We start from the raw sequence: 19,537 nt of genomic DNA, 5'->3' as shown, positions 1-19,537 counted from the left end.
GATATCTTCTGCTGTGTCTGGTGCCCAGTAGGTGGCGGTAAAACGCTGTTAATTCCGTTATTACGTTGCAGAGGTCCGAAGAAGATCGAAGGTGTTTTTCTAAAGTCTTCCCCGAGTTTCTAAGGATAGAGAATGAGTCCCACCTTTGCCAACAAAGCCCGATGTTCTTAAGGAGGTGGGAGGAATTGAATTTAGAAATCCTAAACCGTTTGTCATCTATTTCGAAAAGATCATTTGTAAAGCAACATTGTATCCGCTGGGGAGACGAGCTGGTTAATACCGCAGTAACTTGTTTCTCGTGATGGGTTGTAAAATCTAACCAGTTAGGTAAGTGCTTATGTTGGCAATGGTACACAATAGCCATCTTTAGTGCCTGGTGTATGTCTTGTCAGGTAAAGAGGTTAGACATCTAGGATATTTAGCCGTGTCCTGCGTCAGATGTAACTGTCTAAAGGATGTCTAAAGTAGAGCGTCTGAATGCCCGTGTGGCAAAGCTTCTGACGGCGGCAGTAAATGAAGTTCTCGAGGTGGTGAAGGAGACGGTGTCGGAGTACCAGGAGAAAACGGCCAGGACACTGAGAGAGAACGAGAGTCTCAGGAGAAGAATTCAGGAACTCCAGGACAATGTACAGAGACCAAAACCAGGTGAGTCCCGCCTACAGCAGTTCAACTGCAGTGTCTCTCTCCTTGGCACTAACAGACGCTTATTCACGCAGGAGCTTCGACGTTGACCGTCGCTCATGAGAAGACGCAAGGAAAACTGCCATGGAAACAGGAGCGACCACTGCCCATAAACGAGGACATTGAGATAATTGAATCTGACGATGAGATCCCCGCGTTCCTCTCCCCAGATTGTCATGGCGACGTCAACAAACAGTTGGTATCCACTTCTCCCTCTCTGTGGAGGGGCTTGGCGCAGTCAGGAAGCCAAAGGGAGATCGCTGAACAGCAGGCAGATATTGTGCTGCATCACACTGAGGTGAACCTTAAAACAGAGAGTCCTGATGCCCTGGACATAGCTCTGTCAGAGGCCTCGCCAGACCAGCTGTCCTCCAACCAACACACCCAGGGTTCCCCTCCCCTCCAGACTGTAAACCACATCAAGACAGAGCCTGAAGAAGAAGATTGCTCTGCATATTCAACACCAAAGCATTTGTATTATGGCTCCAGCTCTAGCCATAGTTCACACCTCCAAGGGTCCCTTCAGGAGAGCCTGGGCTCCCATGAACTGATGTACTTTTCTCCGCCTGAGAACGGTTTAGGGGAGCCCTTCTCAGAGGGCGATGGCTCTTTGGGGGCCAGAAGAGAGCATGATGGGGGAGGGGGAGGGTATGACCTGCAGCACAAGCTCCGCCCATATAGGAAGTCTTGTGGAGGAGCAGGAGGCTTGAGAATATTCCAGAGACAACTTGTTAGAGAAAAACGGTACTGTTGCCAGATCTGTGGCCGTAGCTTCAGCCATGCAGGGGACTTTAAGAAGCACAAGAGGGTCCACACTGGGGAGAAACCCTACTGCTGCTCTGTGTGTGGAAAGAGGTTTAGTCAGTCAGGATACCTGAAGATTCACCAGCGCTACCACACCGGAGAAAGACCGTACGGCTGTGTCCAGTGTGGAAAACGTTTTAGCCACTCTAGTAATTTTAAAAAACACCAGCTCACTCACTTACAGTGAGGCAGACTTATATTGACCCCTTAAAACATGTTAGAGATGTGTTTATGCTATTAACACTATCAAGGCATCACATGTAGATGAATTGTGCGGTGTTAAAAGGCACTGTATTCTAGTAAAGGATTTGACTGATAGAAGATATTCTTTTTGCATCAGATTAACGTCATTACTATTGCTGAACTAAACTGGTTTAAGCCATATTGATGCATGTTACTTAGTTGCTCCAGACTGCTTTGTCATTCCTTACCACATCCTACATCTTTTGTACCTTTGTAAACATATCTCTCCTATGCTATCAAATAAAACATTTGTTTTTAGAAGATAAACACAGACTGTTGCTTCTGATTCAAGGGCAAATCAACTGTCCTCTGTATTTATATCTCGTTGCACTTTTATTACATCAGCCCTTAGGTTTACTGTTCTTACCTAAGAGCTTTGACTAGCAAAACAGGTCTACTATCTGTATAATTTGTGGGGGGTAATTCATGAAAGAGATGCATTTGAGTGTATAAGTATCTGCACCATAGGTCAATGATGCACAGCCAGTGGCCCGTTTAGAAGACAGGAAGCGAGAAATCGGGAAGCCGAATGGAGTTGCCCTACCAACTAACTAACACCACAAATGCACGCCTACGTTTTTTTTCCGGACTGTTGTAAGATCCGTATTTGTCGACGAGCGTCGACACTTTCCGCTAAATAACGGAAATGACGTAACTTCTTAACATCAAAACATTCGCAAGTGCGAGTCTTTCTACTGATCAGTCGATTATACCGATAGGCAGCCGCAGGACACTAGATAGCGGTGGAATTGTGAACGGCCACTTATGTTTGCATGCAATAACTCTCGGTTTCATAGAAGCTAATGTTAAATACTTAAATACGGAGTGTGACTGAAATTACCGACAATAAGTGAGCTGTTTGCTAGCGTTGAACGCAATTAGCACTACAGTACCAATCGAATGTTCAAGATGGCTCCACAGTAGCTTTCTGCTAGCTATTAAGCTATCGTTAGTATTTTGTCCACCATAGAATAGCACGGTTCCGTTTAGTATTTTGAGAATCATGTCGAAGATTGACCGTCTGAATGCCCGTGTGGCTAAACTACTGACGGTGGCTGTGAACGAGGTTCTGGAGGTTGTGAAAGAGACGGTGTCGGAGTACCAGGAAAAAACTGCCAGAACTCAGAGAGAGAACGAAAGTCTTAGAAGAAGACTACAGGAACTCCAAGACAAGTTAAAGGAAGGAGAAGGTACGGCTAGGCCTCGTTAGGCCGTTTAAGTATTAACGAAGATTTACTGTAAACATGGTGCACTGTATTTTGGTGTCTGTTGGACATAACTTTTCCTCTCATCCACAGCCCAACACCAGCTGGTTCTCCCTGTTCCATTCGGTAAAACGGAGCAGGATGATTGCCACCCATGCCCGAGGCAGGATACGGAGCAGGATGATTGCCACCCAAGCCCGAGGCAGGATCTCGACCCTGTGCTGCACACACACAAGCAGGAGTTGAACGAAAAGCAGAGCTGTGAAGGACCGTGTCTCTCAATGGAGCAGGACCCCTTCACAGACTCAGAGACAGAGTGCAATGTTACCTTGACGTTAGCCAATCACAGCAGGGATCTCCCAGAGGGGTTGTCGAGGGTGACAGACGCAGCTCTGACCGTCTACATGACTCGTCCTGTCGGAGACGGGGAGAGAGAACCCATCCACGCGGGGGACGTGTTCAGCATGGCCGCTCCCAGCCTCCCCTCCTCCTCCCCCTCTCTCCCAGCTTTGGCCGCTGGCGTCATCAAGACCGAGCCGGAACCAGAACAGCTGGAACAGTGTGCCGGGTCAGACTCCACGGGTCACAGCCAGTTCTACGAGAACTGCGGTGACTCGGACAGCAGCGCAACGCACAACGACTGCGCCCTAGACCCAATGCACAGCCACCCGGACATGCAGGGCATGGTCCACTACATCAACGCGGAGGGCCTAAACACGTTTGTAGACACGTTTCCCTTCGAGTGCCACCCGGAGCTGGTCCAGGACGCCAGAAGGACCAGGCTGCAGCACCGGCCGGAAGAGAACCACAGCTGCGTCGTGTGCGGGAAGACGTTCAGCCGTGTGGGGAACCTGCGGATCCACCAGCGCTGCCACACCGGGGAGAAGCCCTACTGCTGCCTGCACTGCGGACGGAGGTTCAGCCATGCCGGCAACTTGCAGAAGCACAAGAGGGTCCACACCGGGGAGCGGCCGTATGGATGCCAACAGTGTGGCAAAACTTTTAGTCAGTCCAGCCACTTGAAGAAACACCAGAGAATCCATATTGTCAGGCATATTAGTGTTGGATGATGATGCAGAGAGGTTCGCGGTTCATTTACTGGTTTAAAGTATGGATGTCTGTCATGTAATGTCTTAGGCGTTTAACTTATTACATTATCAATATACTGTTTCTTTTTATAAAAGAAATTGTTTTGTACTGTTATTATACTGACTTATTATATTGTACTTTTCACCAAGCATGGATTTCTGCATTTGGGGTTGACAGAATGGACAGCATGACACTAATCTTTAGTTTTTGTCTTAATTACAAAAGAAAATAATTCTGTATAATGTTATGCATAATATGATCTACGGTCTGCTTTTTTATTAAACATTCTAAAATGTCTCTTTTTGTCTCAGATTTGTAAATGTAATGGACAAGAAAGGTATGTGCTAAGAAATAATGACAGTGAACTTTTATTTTGAAGCCGTGTCTTGCTTCACCGGAACTGATCATCATGTTCTCTTTCAGACTGCTTCGTGTTGCTTTGTTTAGCTAGACGTCAAACCCTGGCAGTGAATTTGGGTCGCTAAATTGGTCATCTACAGAATTCTAGGGGTTTGATCATAGAAAACTTGAACACAACTTTTGTTCACCTTACCAAGAGGTTTGTTTGGACAATGGAATTGTTTATTTAGCTACACTTATTGAAGGTGTGTTTCCAGACTGCCAGAAGCCAGCTAGCTAGCTAAAGTGAGTTTGCCAAGATAGGCTAGCTTCCTACCTGTCCTCACCAACTTATCTGGAGGGGAACAAGCAAAGTGACAACAAAGAGACACGACCGCTACGACAAAGGTACGCGTATATTTCAGGAAAGTGTTCCATTTCTAGCTAGCATAAATGGTAACTTTGTCAAACGTTTTTAACCACGAGTCAAACAAGTGAAATACTAGTTAGCTAGATACCCTTCTCCAGTGATGTGTTGCAATCCCATCAGCTGGCTATGATGAGGAAACAGAAACATCGACGTAATACCCAGACACAAAGCCTTACAGAGGAACAATATACATAAATGCTACCACTTGCAATACAACGTTATTTTTGCTTGGGCTGTATCATATTTTTTTGTACGTGTTCAGTTGGTAGACACTTGTGTTACGTCTGAACCGCAGCAATTTCTCCTCAGAGATCTATATTTATACCCTGAGATCAATATATCATTTCTGTGTGTACCGTAACTCTCATGTCCTTTATTTCTTCAGGATGTCTAAGCTGGAGCGTCTGAATGCCCGTGTGGCGCGTCTTCTGACCGTAGCGGTACACGAGGTTCTAGACGTGGTGAAGGAGACGGTGTCGGAGTACCAGGAGAAAACCGCCAGGACCCTGAGAGAGAACGACAGTCTCAAGAGAAGAGTTCAGGAGCTCCAGGAGCAGTTGAAGAGCGAAAGTGCAGGTGTGTGCGCCAGCAGGAGTTAACAAGTCTTTTTCAGTTTTAATGAGTAACTTCATCTTCTTTAAACCACACTTTTCCCTGTGATGTTACAGCTGCCCCACTGCTCTTCCCAGTCTCAGGAGGGAGAGCAGCTGTTGAGAAGCAGCAGGAGGACCAGACCTGGAGCCCCTCGTCCAGGCAGGACCAGACCTGGAGCCCCTCGTCCAAGCAGGACCAGACCTGGAACCCCTCCTCCAGGCAGGACCCAAACCCTCCTCAGCCTGACGCCAGACAGGAACACACCTTCATACCCACACAGGAACACACCTTCATACCCACACAGGAACACACCTTCATACCCACACAGGAACACACCTTCATACCCACACAGGAACACTACAGAAAGGAGCAGGATGTGGAGCTGGTAGAGTCGGAGTGTAAGTTCAGACTGGTGGTTCCTGAAGGCCTCGTGGTGCATCCTGGGGTCTCCCCTCAGCTCAGCGAGGAGAGCCAGTCCCTGGCCCTGCCCACACCAGCCCCGCCCACAGCACTGCGTGTCATCAAAACAGACGTGGACACACCCTCCATCAGGACTCTGACCACACCCAGCGCCCCTCCCATCAGTACTCTGACCACGCCCAGCGCCCCTCCCATCAGCTCCTCCCTCCTGAACGCCCAGCTGGGATTAAACTTGACAGTCATCAAAACGGAACCAGAGACGCCCGAGTGCTCCACCCCGCCCTCCGCCCCGCTCGGCGACAACCGAGGCGTCGATCTGAGCTGCGGCTCCGCCGGACATGACGCCGCCAAGTCCCCCGCGAGCGGAGCCCCCTACGGACTGTTCTACCTGCACCCTAGCCAGCCCCCCGCCGGCCGTAGGTTCAGCTTCGGCAGGACCGGCCGAGCCGCCCTGGACGCCCGCAGGAGCCGGCAGATGTTCCGCAGGGACGAGCCCCATGTGTGCTTCGTGTGCGGGAAGACCTTCAGCCGCGTGGGGAACCTGCGGATCCACCAGCGCTGCCACACCGGGGAGAAGCCCTACGGCTGCCTGCAGTGCGGGCGAAGCTTCCGGCAGGCAGGAGACCTGAAGAAGCACAAGAGGGTCCACACCGGGGAGAAGCCATACTACTGCCAGCAGTGTGGCAAGAGTTTCAGCAGGGGAGAGAACCTGAAGAGGCACCAGAAGATCCACGTTGGAGAGACTTTACAGCTGCAGCAAGCGTGGAGGGAACACCAGACAAGCTAGACATAGAATGTGCAGGAATGTATCTTGCTTCAGATGTAAAGGCTCTGCATGTGGTGGATGTTGGCGTTGGAAAGCTGCAGTGCTGAACATGTGGTTGGTTCTGTCTGGGAGGTGGTCAGTGGGTTTTAGCAACTGGCAACTGGACTTATTGACAAACTTTTGATGACTGTTTGTTGTATATCAGTCATAAAGGGGATAGAGACAGACAGCAGGGTGAGGGACAGAAAGCAGGGTGAGGGACAGACAGGTCCAGACAGACAGCAGGGTGAGGGACAGACAGCAGGGTGAGGGACAGACAGCAGGGTGAGGGACAGACAGGTCCAGACAGACAGCAGGGTGAGGGACAGACAGGTCCACAGACAGACAGACAGTAGGGTGAGGGACAGACAGGTCCAGACAGACAGCAGGGTGAGGGACAGAAAGGTCCAGACAGACAGACAGCAGGGTGAGGGACAGACAGGTCCAGACAGACAGCAGGGTGAGGGACAGACAGGTCCAGACAGACAGACAGCAGGGTGAGGGACAGACAGGTCCAGACAGACAGCAGGGTGAGGGACAGACAGGTCCAGACAGACAGAAGGGTGAGGGACAGACAGGTCCACAGACAGACAGCAGTGTGAGGAACAGACAGGTCCACAGACAGACAGCAGGGTGAGGGACAGGCAGGTCCACAGACAGACAGCAGGGTGAGGGACAGACAGGTCCACAGACAGACAGCAGGGTGAGGGACAGGCAGGTCCACAGACAGACAGACAGCAGGATGAGGGACATGCAGGTCCCCACAGACTGACGTGAGATAGATCAGATCCAAGCAGTTTATGTATGTGGTTGGCTCATCCAGCTGTCCCTCTGCATACTGATTGTCTTGTTCTGAGTGAAGGAACGTCAACAACATTGTCCTCCTGGTGGTGAATAAAAACAGCAGCCTCACTGCAGTGTCTGAGTGAATGGACTGAACCTGCTGAACTGTATGAACCCAGAATCTGGGCTTTCTGTAACATGGCAGAGTTCATCCTGTGAATGTGGGTTTGTTATTACCTGAAGTTTGGGAGGTGAATCTGCAGACATATTCTTAATATATCTGCAGAAAGAAGGGTACAATGGTATATCTGAGTGGATGAAGATCTAATATAACAATTTAATACGTTATATTATGAATTTAATGTTTTATTCATTTTATTTAAAAAAAGGTTTGGGTAATTTGCCAGTAGTCCTGTACAGGACACCCGTTCCTCTTGAGACCTAGCTCTGATGTTTACCAGACTGGAGCTGTAGAGAAACAAACACGGAGGGGCAAGGCGCATCTCGTGACAAAGGACGCTTTCTCCCAGTGAGCTCATGCATTTTCCCGGCGGACACGGTGGGAACAGGCGCTCAGTAAGTGTTGTTGGCCCGGAGGTCTGAAAGGTTCACCTTCGAGATGCGCTGCTGACGTGGAGAAGCGCACCTTAGTTACCAGGAAGTGTTGAACAACTCATGGGAGGTTCTGGAGCGGACCTTTGCACTTTGCTCCGCGAAGGGGTGAGTAGCCTAAACAACTTATTTTATGTACCGTAGTTATGACCCATCAATGCGTCTGTGTTTTATTTTGATTAATTTGGTGGGAAGAAACGGAATAATTGTAGTATAATGACTTTATGGGTCAATTCGGCTTTAGAAGTAGTTTTAACTAGCCAGTTCTAGAAATACGGAAGCAGAAATAGCTGTAGTAAAGATAACATCTCAGCAATGACCGACACAAGACAGAGTTTAATAGCTAGCCTACACACAGTGACATAAATATTTTAGATGGATTTTTATAAATATTCTCGAACGCATCACAGGTTTAAATTTCGCATATGTTTACAAACTGCACGTGAACAGAACAGGTTAACGCGCAGGTAGGCTGCGGGCTTTTCCGGGGAATGAATCAGGGAAAGACCATCTTTATGAATGTAGCGCTTAAATCACGTCAAAAGTCAGCGTTAGCTAGCCAGGCAGTAGACTTGCATTTAAAATGCAAATCGAAAATCGAATATATTTAATCGTATAAGAATGTTAACAAATATGCTCGGCATGTGTAGCCTAACGCTGTTGAACCCTGGGGATTACATTGGATACAGCAGTTGATCAGAGGGCAGTCATGAAAGCCCCTTAGGGTATGGTTTATCAAAAAAGAAAAAAAGCGAGATAAATGAAAGAATGATCAATTCGATTTGAGATTATGAATGTATCATTTCCTGTTTCCGTGTGGAGTCTCCCATCCACTCCGAAGCCGTCAGCTGGCGCGGGGTTATAATGATGAAATGAAGATTCATGGCAAGATCCTCACACATTTCCAAACTTGTGACTCACCCGTTGATAAAGAGGGATACCTGTACAAGAAGGTATGTTACAAAACAACCTAAGTGATCCAAATTATGACATAATGCTAACTATGTGAATAGATTTTCCTTACAATAAATCGTCTGTAACAATGGATCACCGTCTGTAACAATGACCGTTTATGTCGCTTGTTCCTGTCACCAGTGAAAGACTGATGTATCGTGCCACTCGTGTGTGCGTGTGTGTGTCCCAGGGGGAGAGGAACACGTCCTATCAGAAGCGTTGGTTCGTGCTGAAGGGGAACCTGCTGTTCTACCAGGACAGGCCAGGTGACCGAAACCTTCTGGGGGTGATCATCCTGGAGGGATGTGCTGTGCAGCTGTGTGAGTCTGAAGAGCAGTTTGCCTTCTCGCTGGTGTGGAGCGGACCGGGCCTGCGCACATACAAGCTAGCAGCCGACAACCAGGACGCCCAGGAAGCCTGGATCAAAGCCCTGCTGACGGCCAATCACGGATACCTGTCGCTGCTCGTCATGGACCTGGAGAAACAGTACAGGGGTGAGACAGACAGGGATGAGACACAGACAGGTGAGAGACAGACAGGGATGAGAGACAGACAGGTGAGAGACAGACAGGGATGAGACAGACTGGGATGAGACAGACTGGGATGAGACAGACTGGGATGAGAGACAGACTGGGATGAGACACAGACAGGGATTAGAGACAGACAGGGATGAGACACAGACAGGTGAGAGAGAGACAGGGGTGAGAGACAGACAGGGATGAGACACAAACAGGTGAGAGACAGACAGGGATGAGACACAGACAGGGATGAGACACAGACAGGGATGAGACACAGACAGGGATGAGACACAGACAGGGATGAAACACAGACAGGTGAGAGAGAGACAGGGATGAGACACACAGGTGAGAGACAGACAGGGATGAGACACAGACAGGTGAGAGACAGACAGATGAGAGAGAGACAGGCATGTCGACAGACAGAGAAGGCTGAGAGACAGACAGGCAGGAAGTGCTGTTGTTCTTATCCTGTCTCTTTCTCCTCCTTCCACAGAGGCCATGAAAGCGTTCCCTAACGACCTCAAAGTGCGCTCCTCCACACTGCCAGGGCCCACCTCAGTAAGACCAGCCCAGTCTGTGTTCTGGCCCTCAGCCACTCCCCCTCCGACACGACACCCTGGCCCAGTTGGCAGTAAAACCAACCAGATGCTCCTAACTCCAGCCACTACCTCCAAACCAGCCAATAGGAGGTCCCCCAAACTCTGGCCGAAGAGGAATGCAAATGTTGTACCCATCAGTGGTCCCGCCCCTCCCCAGGGAGAGTGGGCTGTGATTGAATCAGGACTCAAGGATGACTTCAGCAAATTACACGAGGACTTTGGGAAGGAAGTGAGGGAGCTGATTGCTGATTGGTTGAGAAGGAGACAGGATGAGGAGGTTGTTCATGAGGAAAACTTAATAGATTTTGGTTGAGACAACATTCTTTTTGGTTTTGATTAACAGCATGGAAACAGATGAGTCTTGCCCAATATGTTTAACAATATGTAATAAATGAATAAATATGTAAAATGAGCCTGTACCAAAAACCAAAATTAATCAAATATATGAAGATGTGATAAATCCTTTTTATTTTTTTTACTTTCTCCACCAGATCTTTACGAGTCATGAACTGTCTTGTAAGCACAGACAGAGCAAAGTGGTATGACTTACGTTTGAGAAATAATATTTGTTCGAATGCTAAAAGATAATATTAAACAATGGCAAACGTACCAAACCCTTCACAATGTGTGCATGACTAGAGTCACCAAACTGATGCTATTGATTTCCAAACACTGTTGCACAGTCCTCCTTTTTTTAGTTGTTGACCTCCTCCACGGCAATAAATCACTTTCTCTTGACAGAGGTGCTGCTGGGTAAAAAAAGGGATAGCTTCTTAACGGGGCCAGAGAAGGCCAAGAAGGGAGAGGGTGGTCAGATTTTAAAGGAGAACAGAAATGTCTGAGAAGAATGAAGCAGCTCTATTCCTGTCCTCTCAGCTGTCCCTTCACGGTCCCCAGGAAAGCTGTCCCCCTTTCCCTCCCAGGGGTCCAAACTCACTAAATCACAGGAGTTTAACCGAAATCTTCAACACATTCTGCCAACGGACACTGCAGACATCCGAGGGGCCCATAAACGTTGTGGTTTCTGAGCAGAAACGTTTGACATTAAGAAGTGGAGCTCTGTTGAGCGTTCTTGGGGGTTAGCATTAGATCAGTAAAATAGTTGTATTTTGCACAGTGCCAGCAAGTAGGCAGTAGACTGTCAGAGAGAGGAAGATGGTGGCAGCTTGTGTGAGACTGGGTCTCAATACATGCCTTCACTGTACACTTCCATGATAGATGGCTTTGAATGGAGCTCATATATGGAGTTGGTGGAGAGTCTGGTGGGGTCCCATCAAACTGAAGATCTATCCAGGGCGTTTCTGAGCAGGACCCAAATTAGAGACTCAGTGTTGAAAAAGCACCGATATCAGTCTAGTCTTCTGTTCCTGCTGTATCGATTCTCCATGTAGAATGCCCTTGATACCTTCTGTCACTGGGCCCAAAGTGATCTGGTGACTGAAAAACTCAGAAACTGTTATAGAAAATGACTTGGCATAATGGGCTGATGCATAGTTAACTCTTTGGATTATGTTTACAGATATTAACTTACATGCAGTGTCACTGTTTGTAGATTACTGGTGGTCCTGTCATTACTGGAACCAAACCAGAGCTGCGCTTGCCAACAGCTTTCAAATTTCATGACCCTTTCCACCGTACTGCCGGCCAGGGGGGATATACTATGTTCAACGCCATGTTCACTTAGACAGGTGATGACTTTGAGATATGTTTATGGGAAGCACTAGTCTGCACTCTGAACAGCTAGTTGTCTCTTTGTGATGGTCAGGGGTCGGTCTCTGCAGGTGCTCCTCCACCCAGATGACGGAGACATGGCTCCAGCTCGCAGGTTCTGTGTGGTCTGTCCTTCAACCGGGGAGGAAATAATCAACAGAAATAGCCTCAACAAAGGCCCTGGGCGTGAAGTGATAAAGAGAGGTGGGAGGAGGAGGGGGAGGAGGGGTTTTGAGTTGGGGGGGTTCAACGGTAGCACAGTCTGTAATATTGGTTTGTCCATATTAGTCCACCATAGTGAGGACTGAATGTTAAGATTGAATTCACCTCATTCCAAGACCCCAGGAGCCTATTTTGGAGCTTGGAAAGTTGACACCTCCATCACCTCCTCGCTCCTCCCTCTCTCGCTTACTTTCCCCAGCTCGCCCTTTTCCTGCCAAACCTGATGCTGTGCCTAAAGTTAGCCCCCCGGGTCGATATATAAGACCTTACGGGTCCGGATCCTTCATGTCAGTCCCATCGGCTTGGCGTAGGCTTCTCTTCTTGACCAACCAAAACCCCCAAAAATCTTAAGAGATGGTGAGTGTGTCTGTTTTCCTCTTCTTAAACAACCTCTAGGATCTAACGCTTCAGTCTAAGACTGAGAAGTTTATCGACTTTGTCGATAAACTTGAAGAAATCATAAATGCTTCGATTCCTGGACGACAGGATGACAGGACTAAATAACCTAAAAGAAAGATTTTTAGTCAATGTCGCCTTTCTAACTAAGCCTTATGCAGAGAAAACAAGCCTACTTACTGAATATGATTAAACTGCTTGTATTTAATCGACAAGCAGAAGAATGTTCTTGTAGTTAAGCAGAGTATGAGTTAACTAACTGGACGGGACTGCCCTCCAGGAACTTCAGAGCATTTAGTCCACAGTTCTCTGAATCAGAATGTAAGCCTTTCATTTTGTTTGGAATGACTTTTGAATGGACGTGTTTGCTACCTAATGACTACGATGCCAAGCCATGCTCCTGAACTCGAGGCTGCGAGCGTAGGCCTGGATGGAGCCAGGATGACTGGTGTGGACCAGGCTCTCTGGGGCCAGGATGACTGGTGTTGACCAGGGTTTCTGTCTGTTTCCAGGCACCCAAGAAGGCCAAGAGGAGGCAGCAGCAGGGAGAGGGTGGATCCTCCAACGTGTTCTCCATGTTTGAGCAGAGCCAGATCCAGGAGTACAAGGAGGTGAGAATCTTTCACACCATCACAAGAGGGAAGAGAGACAACACTGCAACCTTATATCTTTGAGGGGTTAGGTTGGTTAGAGGTGCTGTGACATCTGTGTGGCATCTGTGAAAACCTTTGTGATAGTGCTTAAAAAAAGGACTTTACAAATAACATTTGATTTGAGATCAGGGTTGGGAAAGAGGGAAACAAAGGCCAAACATAGTCCTTGTGATAAGTTGCGAAATAGATTTACATCACTTTGTATGGAGACTGTTGCAAAATTATGAAAATTGGTCCAAATACTGAAATGATGTAAGAAGTAGAAAGAACAAACATAGCTTTGGGAGAGCCTGTGGGAGGAAGCTGTTTGTGGCTGTAAGACTAAATCTGAAACTGTTTCAGAAATGCCACAGTCAGCAGCAAAGAACAGTAAATCGTGTATTTGCTGATGACAGCAGTCCCCTTTCCCCAGGGATAGGTTAGCCTTCTCCCCCAGGGCCCCCTCACAACCCACACCGTGACCCTCCTGGAATGCATTGACTAACAGCTGGTGGATGCTAAAGCTAACCAAGCAGCTAGCAGGGATGCTTCATCTCAGCTAGCAGCTAGTGAGGATGCTAATGCTAATCAAGCTGCTAGCGGGGATGCTAATGCTAAACAAGCTACTAGCGAGGATGCTAATGTCAACCTGGGAGCAGCTAGTGAGAATGCCAATGTTAAGGATGTAGGATTCAGAAAGAGAGGGCGGAGGGTTGGTAGTTGTAACCCATACTGTTCCCTTGAATGTCACAAGGGGCTTGTCTCACATTCCAAGACCATTTTAACACTTCAGGAAGACAAGTGGCTCAACAGCTGCCAAGTCCTCTATACACTCTTAAGCCATCTTGGGTTACTGCAGTGCACCTAGCGCCCTACAGGGAAGGGAGGGGGGAGATGACTTCACATTCTCACATTTGTCTTGACGGACTAACCCCTGGTGTGAAAATCACGGGGAATCTTGTGATTAAGACTCATGTGAGACAATTTTTTTTCAAGTTGCTCTGTGGGACTTAACTGTTCTGTACTTAGATGAGAACAAATAGTTGGGTTGCATTTAGAAATCCATATATTTCCAAATTGTACAACCTTTCTCAAAGGCAACTAAATAACCTTTCCACCTCACTAACCTCGATATCCTCTGTCTGTTTCCGCCTCCTTCTCTCCTCTTTGTCCCCCTCCCCCCACCCTCTCTCACCCCTCTCCCCCCACCCTCTCTCACCCCTCTGCCCCACCCTCTCTCCCCCCTCTCCCCCCACCCTCTCTCCCCCCTCTCCCCCCACCCCCTCTCCCCCCTCCCTTCCTTTCTGCCAGGCTTTCACAATCATTGACCAGAACAGAGACGGCATCATCAGCAAGGACGACCTGAGGGACGTGTTGGCCACCATGGGCCAGCTGAACGTGAAGAACGAGGAGCTGGAGGCTATGGTGAAGGAGGCCAGCGGCCCCATCAACTTCACCGTCTTCCTCACCATGTTCGGAGAGAAGCTGAAGGGTGGGTCAACACGCTCACACACACACAAAGACATACACACACTTGTACACACACACTCACTCATAGACGCACAATCATACACACGCACTCATGCACACACACTCACTCTTCGTCCTCCTCCGATCAGGTGCTGACCCCGAGGACGTTATTGTGAGCGCTTTCAAGGTCCTGGACCCAGAGGCCACCGGACTCATCAAGAAGGAATTGTGAGTTCCTCTGTTCTGTTCTTTACAAATCTAACCCTGTCTGTGTAAAGTATAGATGTCTTTCCCAAGTGCTTCATCTGACAGTGTCCCTGTTGTCTTCTTCCTCCTCCTCCTGCTCCTCCTCCTCTCCAGCCTTGAGGAGCTTCTGACCACCCAGTGTGACAGGTTCACTGCTGAGGAGGTGAGATATTATCCATGTATACAGTATATATGCTGTAGATATGTTTCTCTTTCTGTTTTGGATGTGCACTGGATATCTGAAAACCCGTCAGCATTAAATTACATTTACATTACATTTACATTTATTCATTTAGCAGACGCTTTTATCCAAAGCGACTTCCAAGAGAGAGCTTTACAAAGTGCATAGGTCACTGATCATAACAACGAGATAGCCACAAAACATTGCGAGTAGCCAAAACATGAAGCACACATTGTGAACAACCAAAGTAAGTGCCAAAGGGAAGAACCATAAGAGCATGTAGTTAAACAAGTTACAATTAAACAACATGAACTGTAAATATAACACGACAGTGCTTTGGTTTGTCTGCTGAGAAGATAAATCCGTAAATATCTGGGTGTTGCTCAACGTCTGAGTGCCGGTCCCTGCCTCCCAGTTTTGAGCGTTTGTTTCTCTGTCGACACCAGATGACCAACCTGTGGGCTGCTTTCCCCCCTGATGTGGCTGGCAACGTAGACTACAAGAACATCTGCTACGTCATCACACACGGAGAGGAGAAGGAGGAGTAAAATCCACCTCTCTCAGCTTCTCTACCTCTCCGATCATCCCCCTTCACTTCCCCCTTCTCCAACTCTGTGGTTTCCCTCTCTCGCTCTCCCTCCCTTCCTCTCTTTACCCTCATCTGCTCCAGACGAAAGACTTGTCTTCGTTGTGGACAGACTGAGTGGGCTGGGGACCTGGGGAGTATGTACGTGAGAGTACCAGCAGGGGACATGGGATTATTTACAATAAAATAATCTTGTAACATCGAATCAACTCCTCTCTCTATCTCGCTCCCTGCCTCTGGTTTCTCCTCTTTTCCACCTATCACTTACTCCTGTCTCTCTCTCTGCCCAGTCCAACAGCGCATGCATCATACCTACATCTTGTTAGTGTATACCGCAGTCAGTTAATGCTGCTGTTGTCTTGGGTGCTGTGGTGCATGCTCACTTGTTTATTTGAAACAAATAAACTGTGACCTGCGAGGCCTGTTGTTCTGGACCTGAGCAGGAGTGCTTGAGGGACACGTCCCCAAGCTAGCTTCGGAAAGGAGAACCACGTAAAAGAGGGGAGTACTGTACTACAATAGCTTACCTACCCCTCTCTCTTAACTTATCTCTCTCTCTCCTATGTGGAGGGATGAATGGAAGGGTGTCAGAACCAGAGGAAAGCAGGATTAGATCCTGTTAAAAAAGAGAGAGAGATAGCGAAAGACGAGAAGGACGAAGCTGAGAGGAAAAGAGACAAAAGGAAACTTCTTTGTTTCACCTTCTCCTCTTCGTCCTCTCTGCTGTTTCTCCCCTGCTGCCCAGCTGTGTCTAACTCTCCATTTCACCAGAAAACCTCTGTAACGTAAAAGTAATGAAGTACAAAATAAAAACCAATGTCTTTCGTACCCTCGTCTCTGTTGGTCTGAGTGGGACTTCACGGGGTCAACGCCAGCTTTGCTCCTCAGCGAGCACTGCTCCTGACATGTCCAGGAACAGGCACTACATGGCATTGTAGTTGTTACAGTTTTTCACGATTGCTAAAACACATTTCTTGAAACAGTCACCCATTTTCTCAAAACTGTAAACACAAAACCTCATCTTCAAGCACTATTTCCAAAACCTCTGAATCCTCTTGCAAAATGAAATGTTCGCTTCATAACAGTTTTACCTATGTTCAAAATCAAACTTTCGCCTCAAAACAGATTTACCTGTGCTCAAAATCAAACACTGCTCTCAAATCATAAACAAAGTGATCAAAATGATATACACTATCAAGCAGTCAGTAAACAATACACCAAAAAATAGAAAACACATTGTTCAAAACATATAGTTCTCACATGTTCTATCATAGTAGCTCAAAATTGATCCGAAATTACTACTCTGCTTTGCTCTTTGCAATTTTTTTTGTTCTTTCTCCTCCTTGTACCCCTATACAGTACTGTACCCTGCATCTCACTACTCACTCTTGTTCTTTGTTGATATGAACCTGCAACCAGTCAAAATCTATTGAGCAGTCAGTACTGTTACTGTAACAAATGGAAAGCACAATGTTCAGGGCCATACAATGTGTTCATTGTACAGTATACAGCCTACAATGCACTGTATTACAGTATACTATAAAAGGGACAAAAATCAAAGGAGTAAACATGTGATCAATGTGCTTCTTCTTGTCTTTGGGCTGGGTCAGGCCAGAGCACTTCGTCGACATCACAAGCAATATTTTCCCACCTTCAACAACTTGTTTGCTCTCTGAACTGGCATATATTGTGAAATCTAAGTGAAATCAATTTTGAGTGGTTGTGTTTTGTCAATGACATGTTTTCTCTATTTGTATTTGATTGTTGCTATAATAATAATAATAATATAAAACGCATACACCAGTGGTTCAACACATTTAAACAGAAGGAGGGTGAAACATATCAGCACATTTAGCTTTAGCTTAAAATTCCATAAACTATGAACAATTATTTCACATTAAAAGCGCTGTGCGTGTTCTGGGCTGCTCCACTCCACGGTGCGCGGTCGCGCTTCGTCAAACTGGCCATCCATCATATTATTAAGTAAACTAGCTAGTGCTAGCTACCAGCTAACATTAATTCCAACCCGCTAGCAAACTTGGTTTTTGTACCTTGGTATTTTTCAAATGATATTTAAACATTAAATACTTTAATTTTAATTTACATTAAAATCATACAAACGGCTCTGGCTCTCCCTCTTCCAGCTCCTCAGCTCTCTCAATACCTTGATATGTTTCTCTAACTTTTTTATTTATTGGCGCAATGTCCCTTCCTCGTTTCATGATGACTACTAGAAGAAGAAAAACAACGTTAAAAAAAGGGGGGCCACAGGGGGGGCCAGTTTTACAACACACAAAACAACACACAAAACAACACACAAAACAACACACAAAACAACACACAAAACAACACACAAAACAACACACAAAACAACACACAAAACAACCTGAAACTTCAGTTCCACCATGAATGGATCTGTTAAAATAAATCATGATCTTGATTTGGCCTACTGTTATTATTGTCTGTGTGTGATGTTTTCAAATGTGTGACATTCTATTCTATGAAGTTTCCCTGATTGATTTCTCCTGTTTCTATTCAATATTTGTATTTCATAGATATTTGCTCATGAACCTTGTCTAAGACATCTGCATTATACAGTGTTAATTTGTAGTGTTGTATTTAGTATAGCCATCTGTTTATGTTTTTGTTCAGTTATGTTTTAAAGTTAATAAGATGTCTGAATTGGCTACTGTGTTCCAAAAATATTATAATAAAATATTATAATATTTCTGGGAACTCCATCCAGGAGACTTACTTTCACGGTTGTGACAATAATTTGACAGGTGTGTTGATATGGATGATATGTAATGTAATCACTGCTATATTTGGGTTCCCTGCAAGTGTGGCAGTCCTTTGGGAGCTGTTTCAGAAACACAGGAGAGGAACCCCCACCACCCCCAACGATGTCTTCATGCTGAACCTCACAGTTATGGACATGATTTTCTTATTTTTTCTACCTATGGAAGTGTGCAATTATGTAATATTCAAAAACTGGAAAATACAGTTTTTTTGCAACTTCCTTAATGCTTTCAATGTCAGTGGTCGACCTCTCTTCATGACCTGTATCTGTCTGGACTGCTACCTGGCTGTGGTTCATCCAATCATGTACAGAGCCAGGAGGGGTCTGACCTCCAGGGTTCTGATGTGTGTTGTGGTGTGGGCTGTCACGCTGGCTACTGGAGTCGTGTATTCACTATTCAATATGGAGCTAGGGAATAATCCAATCACCGTCATGCCATTTGTTGTCGCCATCCTGATCACGGGAATCTGTGACTTCTTCATCCTCCGGGCTCTGAAGAGTTCTGACCCTGCAGGACGAAAACTCCACCCCCAGAAGAAGAAGGCTCTTCAGATCATCATCAACAGCCTGGTCATGACACTTCTCGCATACCTTCCTCAAGTGTTTTTATTCATCGGAGAACGTTTGACCATGACGACAGCGTTTTACAAGTGTGTCCTCTATGTGCCGTTTCTGATTATTACGGCTTCCTCGGCAGCGGTCATGCCTGTTCTCTATCTGAGTGACTTGGGGAAACTGGACCGTGTCTGGCTCTGGTGCCACAAAACAACCTGAAACTCCAGTTCCACCATGATGACCTGTCAATGGTGATAACTATTATAAAATAATAATCTTAATGCTAGTAACCTCATATGGAGTGGCTCTTTAAATCATGTGAATTTGTAGTTGAAGTTTTCTGAATGGATTTGTTAAAACTCATAATGATATTGATTAGCGTATTGTCGTCATTGTGTGTGCATAGTGTAATATAATCCGATGTGTGAGATGTAATACTGCCTAGTTTCTGATTAGTCCTATTTCGATTTCATAAGTCTTAGCACATCTCCACTGTCTAATACATCTATACAATATTCATTTGAAGTATTATATTCGGTAAATGCATTTGTTTCTTATATTGTTGTGATCAATTACTATATTGTTAAGTTGTCAAGATGTTTATATAGGCTACTGTGTTGCGAGAACCAAGCATGATGAATTAAAGTGACCAAGTAACCAAAT

General features: G+C 46.5%; 4 protein-coding genes across 5 annotated transcripts; all 4 read left to right on the top strand.

The window, feature by feature from the left end:
* The first annotated feature begins 73 nt into the window (after positions 1-73).
* On the top strand, positions 74-8,107 carry LOC136950064 (zinc finger protein 107-like). The gene is made up of 8 exons (XM_067244149.1): positions 74-645; positions 717-1,668; positions 2,704-2,918; positions 3,027-3,994; positions 4,334-4,359; positions 5,177-5,367; positions 5,460-7,188; positions 7,329-8,107. The coding sequence occupies exons 1-7, from the start codon at positions 456-458 to the stop codon at positions 6,590-6,592; spliced, it is 3,675 nt and encodes a 1,224-aa protein (XP_067100250.1). The 5' UTR covers positions 74-455; the 3' UTR covers positions 6,593-7,188; positions 7,329-8,107.
* Positions 8,108-8,121: 14 nt separating this feature from the next.
* LOC136950015 (sesquipedalian-1-like) lies at positions 8,122-10,734 on the top strand. 2 transcript variants are annotated; one of them, XM_067244101.1, is made up of 3 exons: positions 8,122-8,958; positions 9,150-9,483; positions 9,971-10,734. In XM_067244101.1, the coding sequence occupies exons 1-3, from the start codon at positions 8,800-8,802 to the stop codon at positions 10,387-10,389; spliced, it is 912 nt and encodes a 303-aa protein (XP_067100202.1). In that variant the 5' UTR covers positions 8,122-8,799; the 3' UTR covers positions 10,390-10,734. The 2 variants fall into 2 exon arrangements, with proteins under 2 accessions (XP_067100202.1, XP_067100203.1); XM_067244102.1 differs by having other exon boundaries at positions 9,150-9,453; positions 9,971-10,728.
* Positions 10,735-12,286: 1,552 nt separating this feature from the next.
* On the top strand, positions 12,287-16,347 carry mylpfb (myosin light chain, phosphorylatable, fast skeletal muscle b). Its single transcript, XM_067244541.1, has 6 exons — positions 12,287-12,365; positions 12,917-13,015; positions 14,348-14,528; positions 14,656-14,734; positions 14,867-14,915; positions 15,380-16,347. The coding sequence occupies exons 1-6, from the start codon at positions 12,363-12,365 to the stop codon at positions 15,479-15,481; spliced, it is 513 nt and encodes a 170-aa protein (XP_067100642.1). The 5' UTR covers positions 12,287-12,362; the 3' UTR covers positions 15,482-16,347.
* A 1,969-nt stretch (positions 16,348-18,316) lies between these two features.
* Positions 18,317-19,093, top strand: LOC136950063 (lysophosphatidic acid receptor 6-like). The gene has a single exon (XM_067244148.1). The coding sequence runs from the start codon at positions 18,317-18,319 to the stop codon at positions 19,091-19,093; it is 777 nt and encodes a 258-aa protein (XP_067100249.1).
* The last annotated feature ends 444 nt before the right edge of the window (positions 19,094-19,537 follow it).

This window comes from Osmerus mordax, chromosome 10 (genome assembly GCF_038355195.1).
Source record: "Osmerus mordax isolate fOsmMor3 chromosome 10, fOsmMor3.pri, whole genome shotgun sequence".
NCBI classification, from domain to species: domain Eukaryota; kingdom Metazoa; phylum Chordata; class Actinopteri; order Osmeriformes; family Osmeridae; genus Osmerus; species Osmerus mordax.
Note: the sequence above shows the minus strand (reverse complement) of the source record. Positions and strands in the feature narration are given on the sequence as shown.

Coding starts and splice junctions, on each gene's coding strand:
- LOC136950063 (XM_067244148.1), top strand. CDS start 18,317: ATGATATGTAATGTAATCACTGCTATATTTGGGTTCCCTGCAAGTGTG.
- LOC136950064 (XM_067244149.1), top strand. CDS start 456: ATGTCTAAAGTAGAGCGTCTGAATGCCCGTGTGGCAAAGCTTCTGACG. Junction 646..716: donor TGTACAGAGACCAAAACCAG/GTGAGTCCCGCC, acceptor TTATTCACGCAG/GAGCTTCGACGTTGACCGTC. Junction 5,368..5,459: donor GTTGAAGAGCGAAAGTGCAG/GTGTGTGCGCCA, acceptor GTGATGTTACAG/CTGCCCCACTGCTCTTCCCA.
- LOC136950015 (XM_067244101.1), top strand. CDS start 8,800: ATGTATCATTTCCTGTTTCCGTGTGGAGTCTCCCATCCACTCCGAAGC. Junction 8,959..9,149: donor AGGGATACCTGTACAAGAAG/GTATGTTACAAA, acceptor TGTGTGTCCCAG/GGGGAGAGGAACACGTCCTA. Junction 9,484..9,970: donor CAGGGATGAGACACAGACAG/GTGAGAGACAGA, acceptor CTCCTTCCACAG/AGGCCATGAAAGCGTTCCCT.
- mylpfb (XM_067244541.1), top strand. Junction 13,016..14,347: donor AGATCCAGGAGTACAAGGAG/GTGAGAATCTTT, acceptor CCTTTCTGCCAG/GCTTTCACAATCATTGACCA. Junction 14,529..14,655: donor GTTCGGAGAGAAGCTGAAGG/GTGGGTCAACAC, acceptor TCCTCCGATCAG/GTGCTGACCCCGAGGACGTT.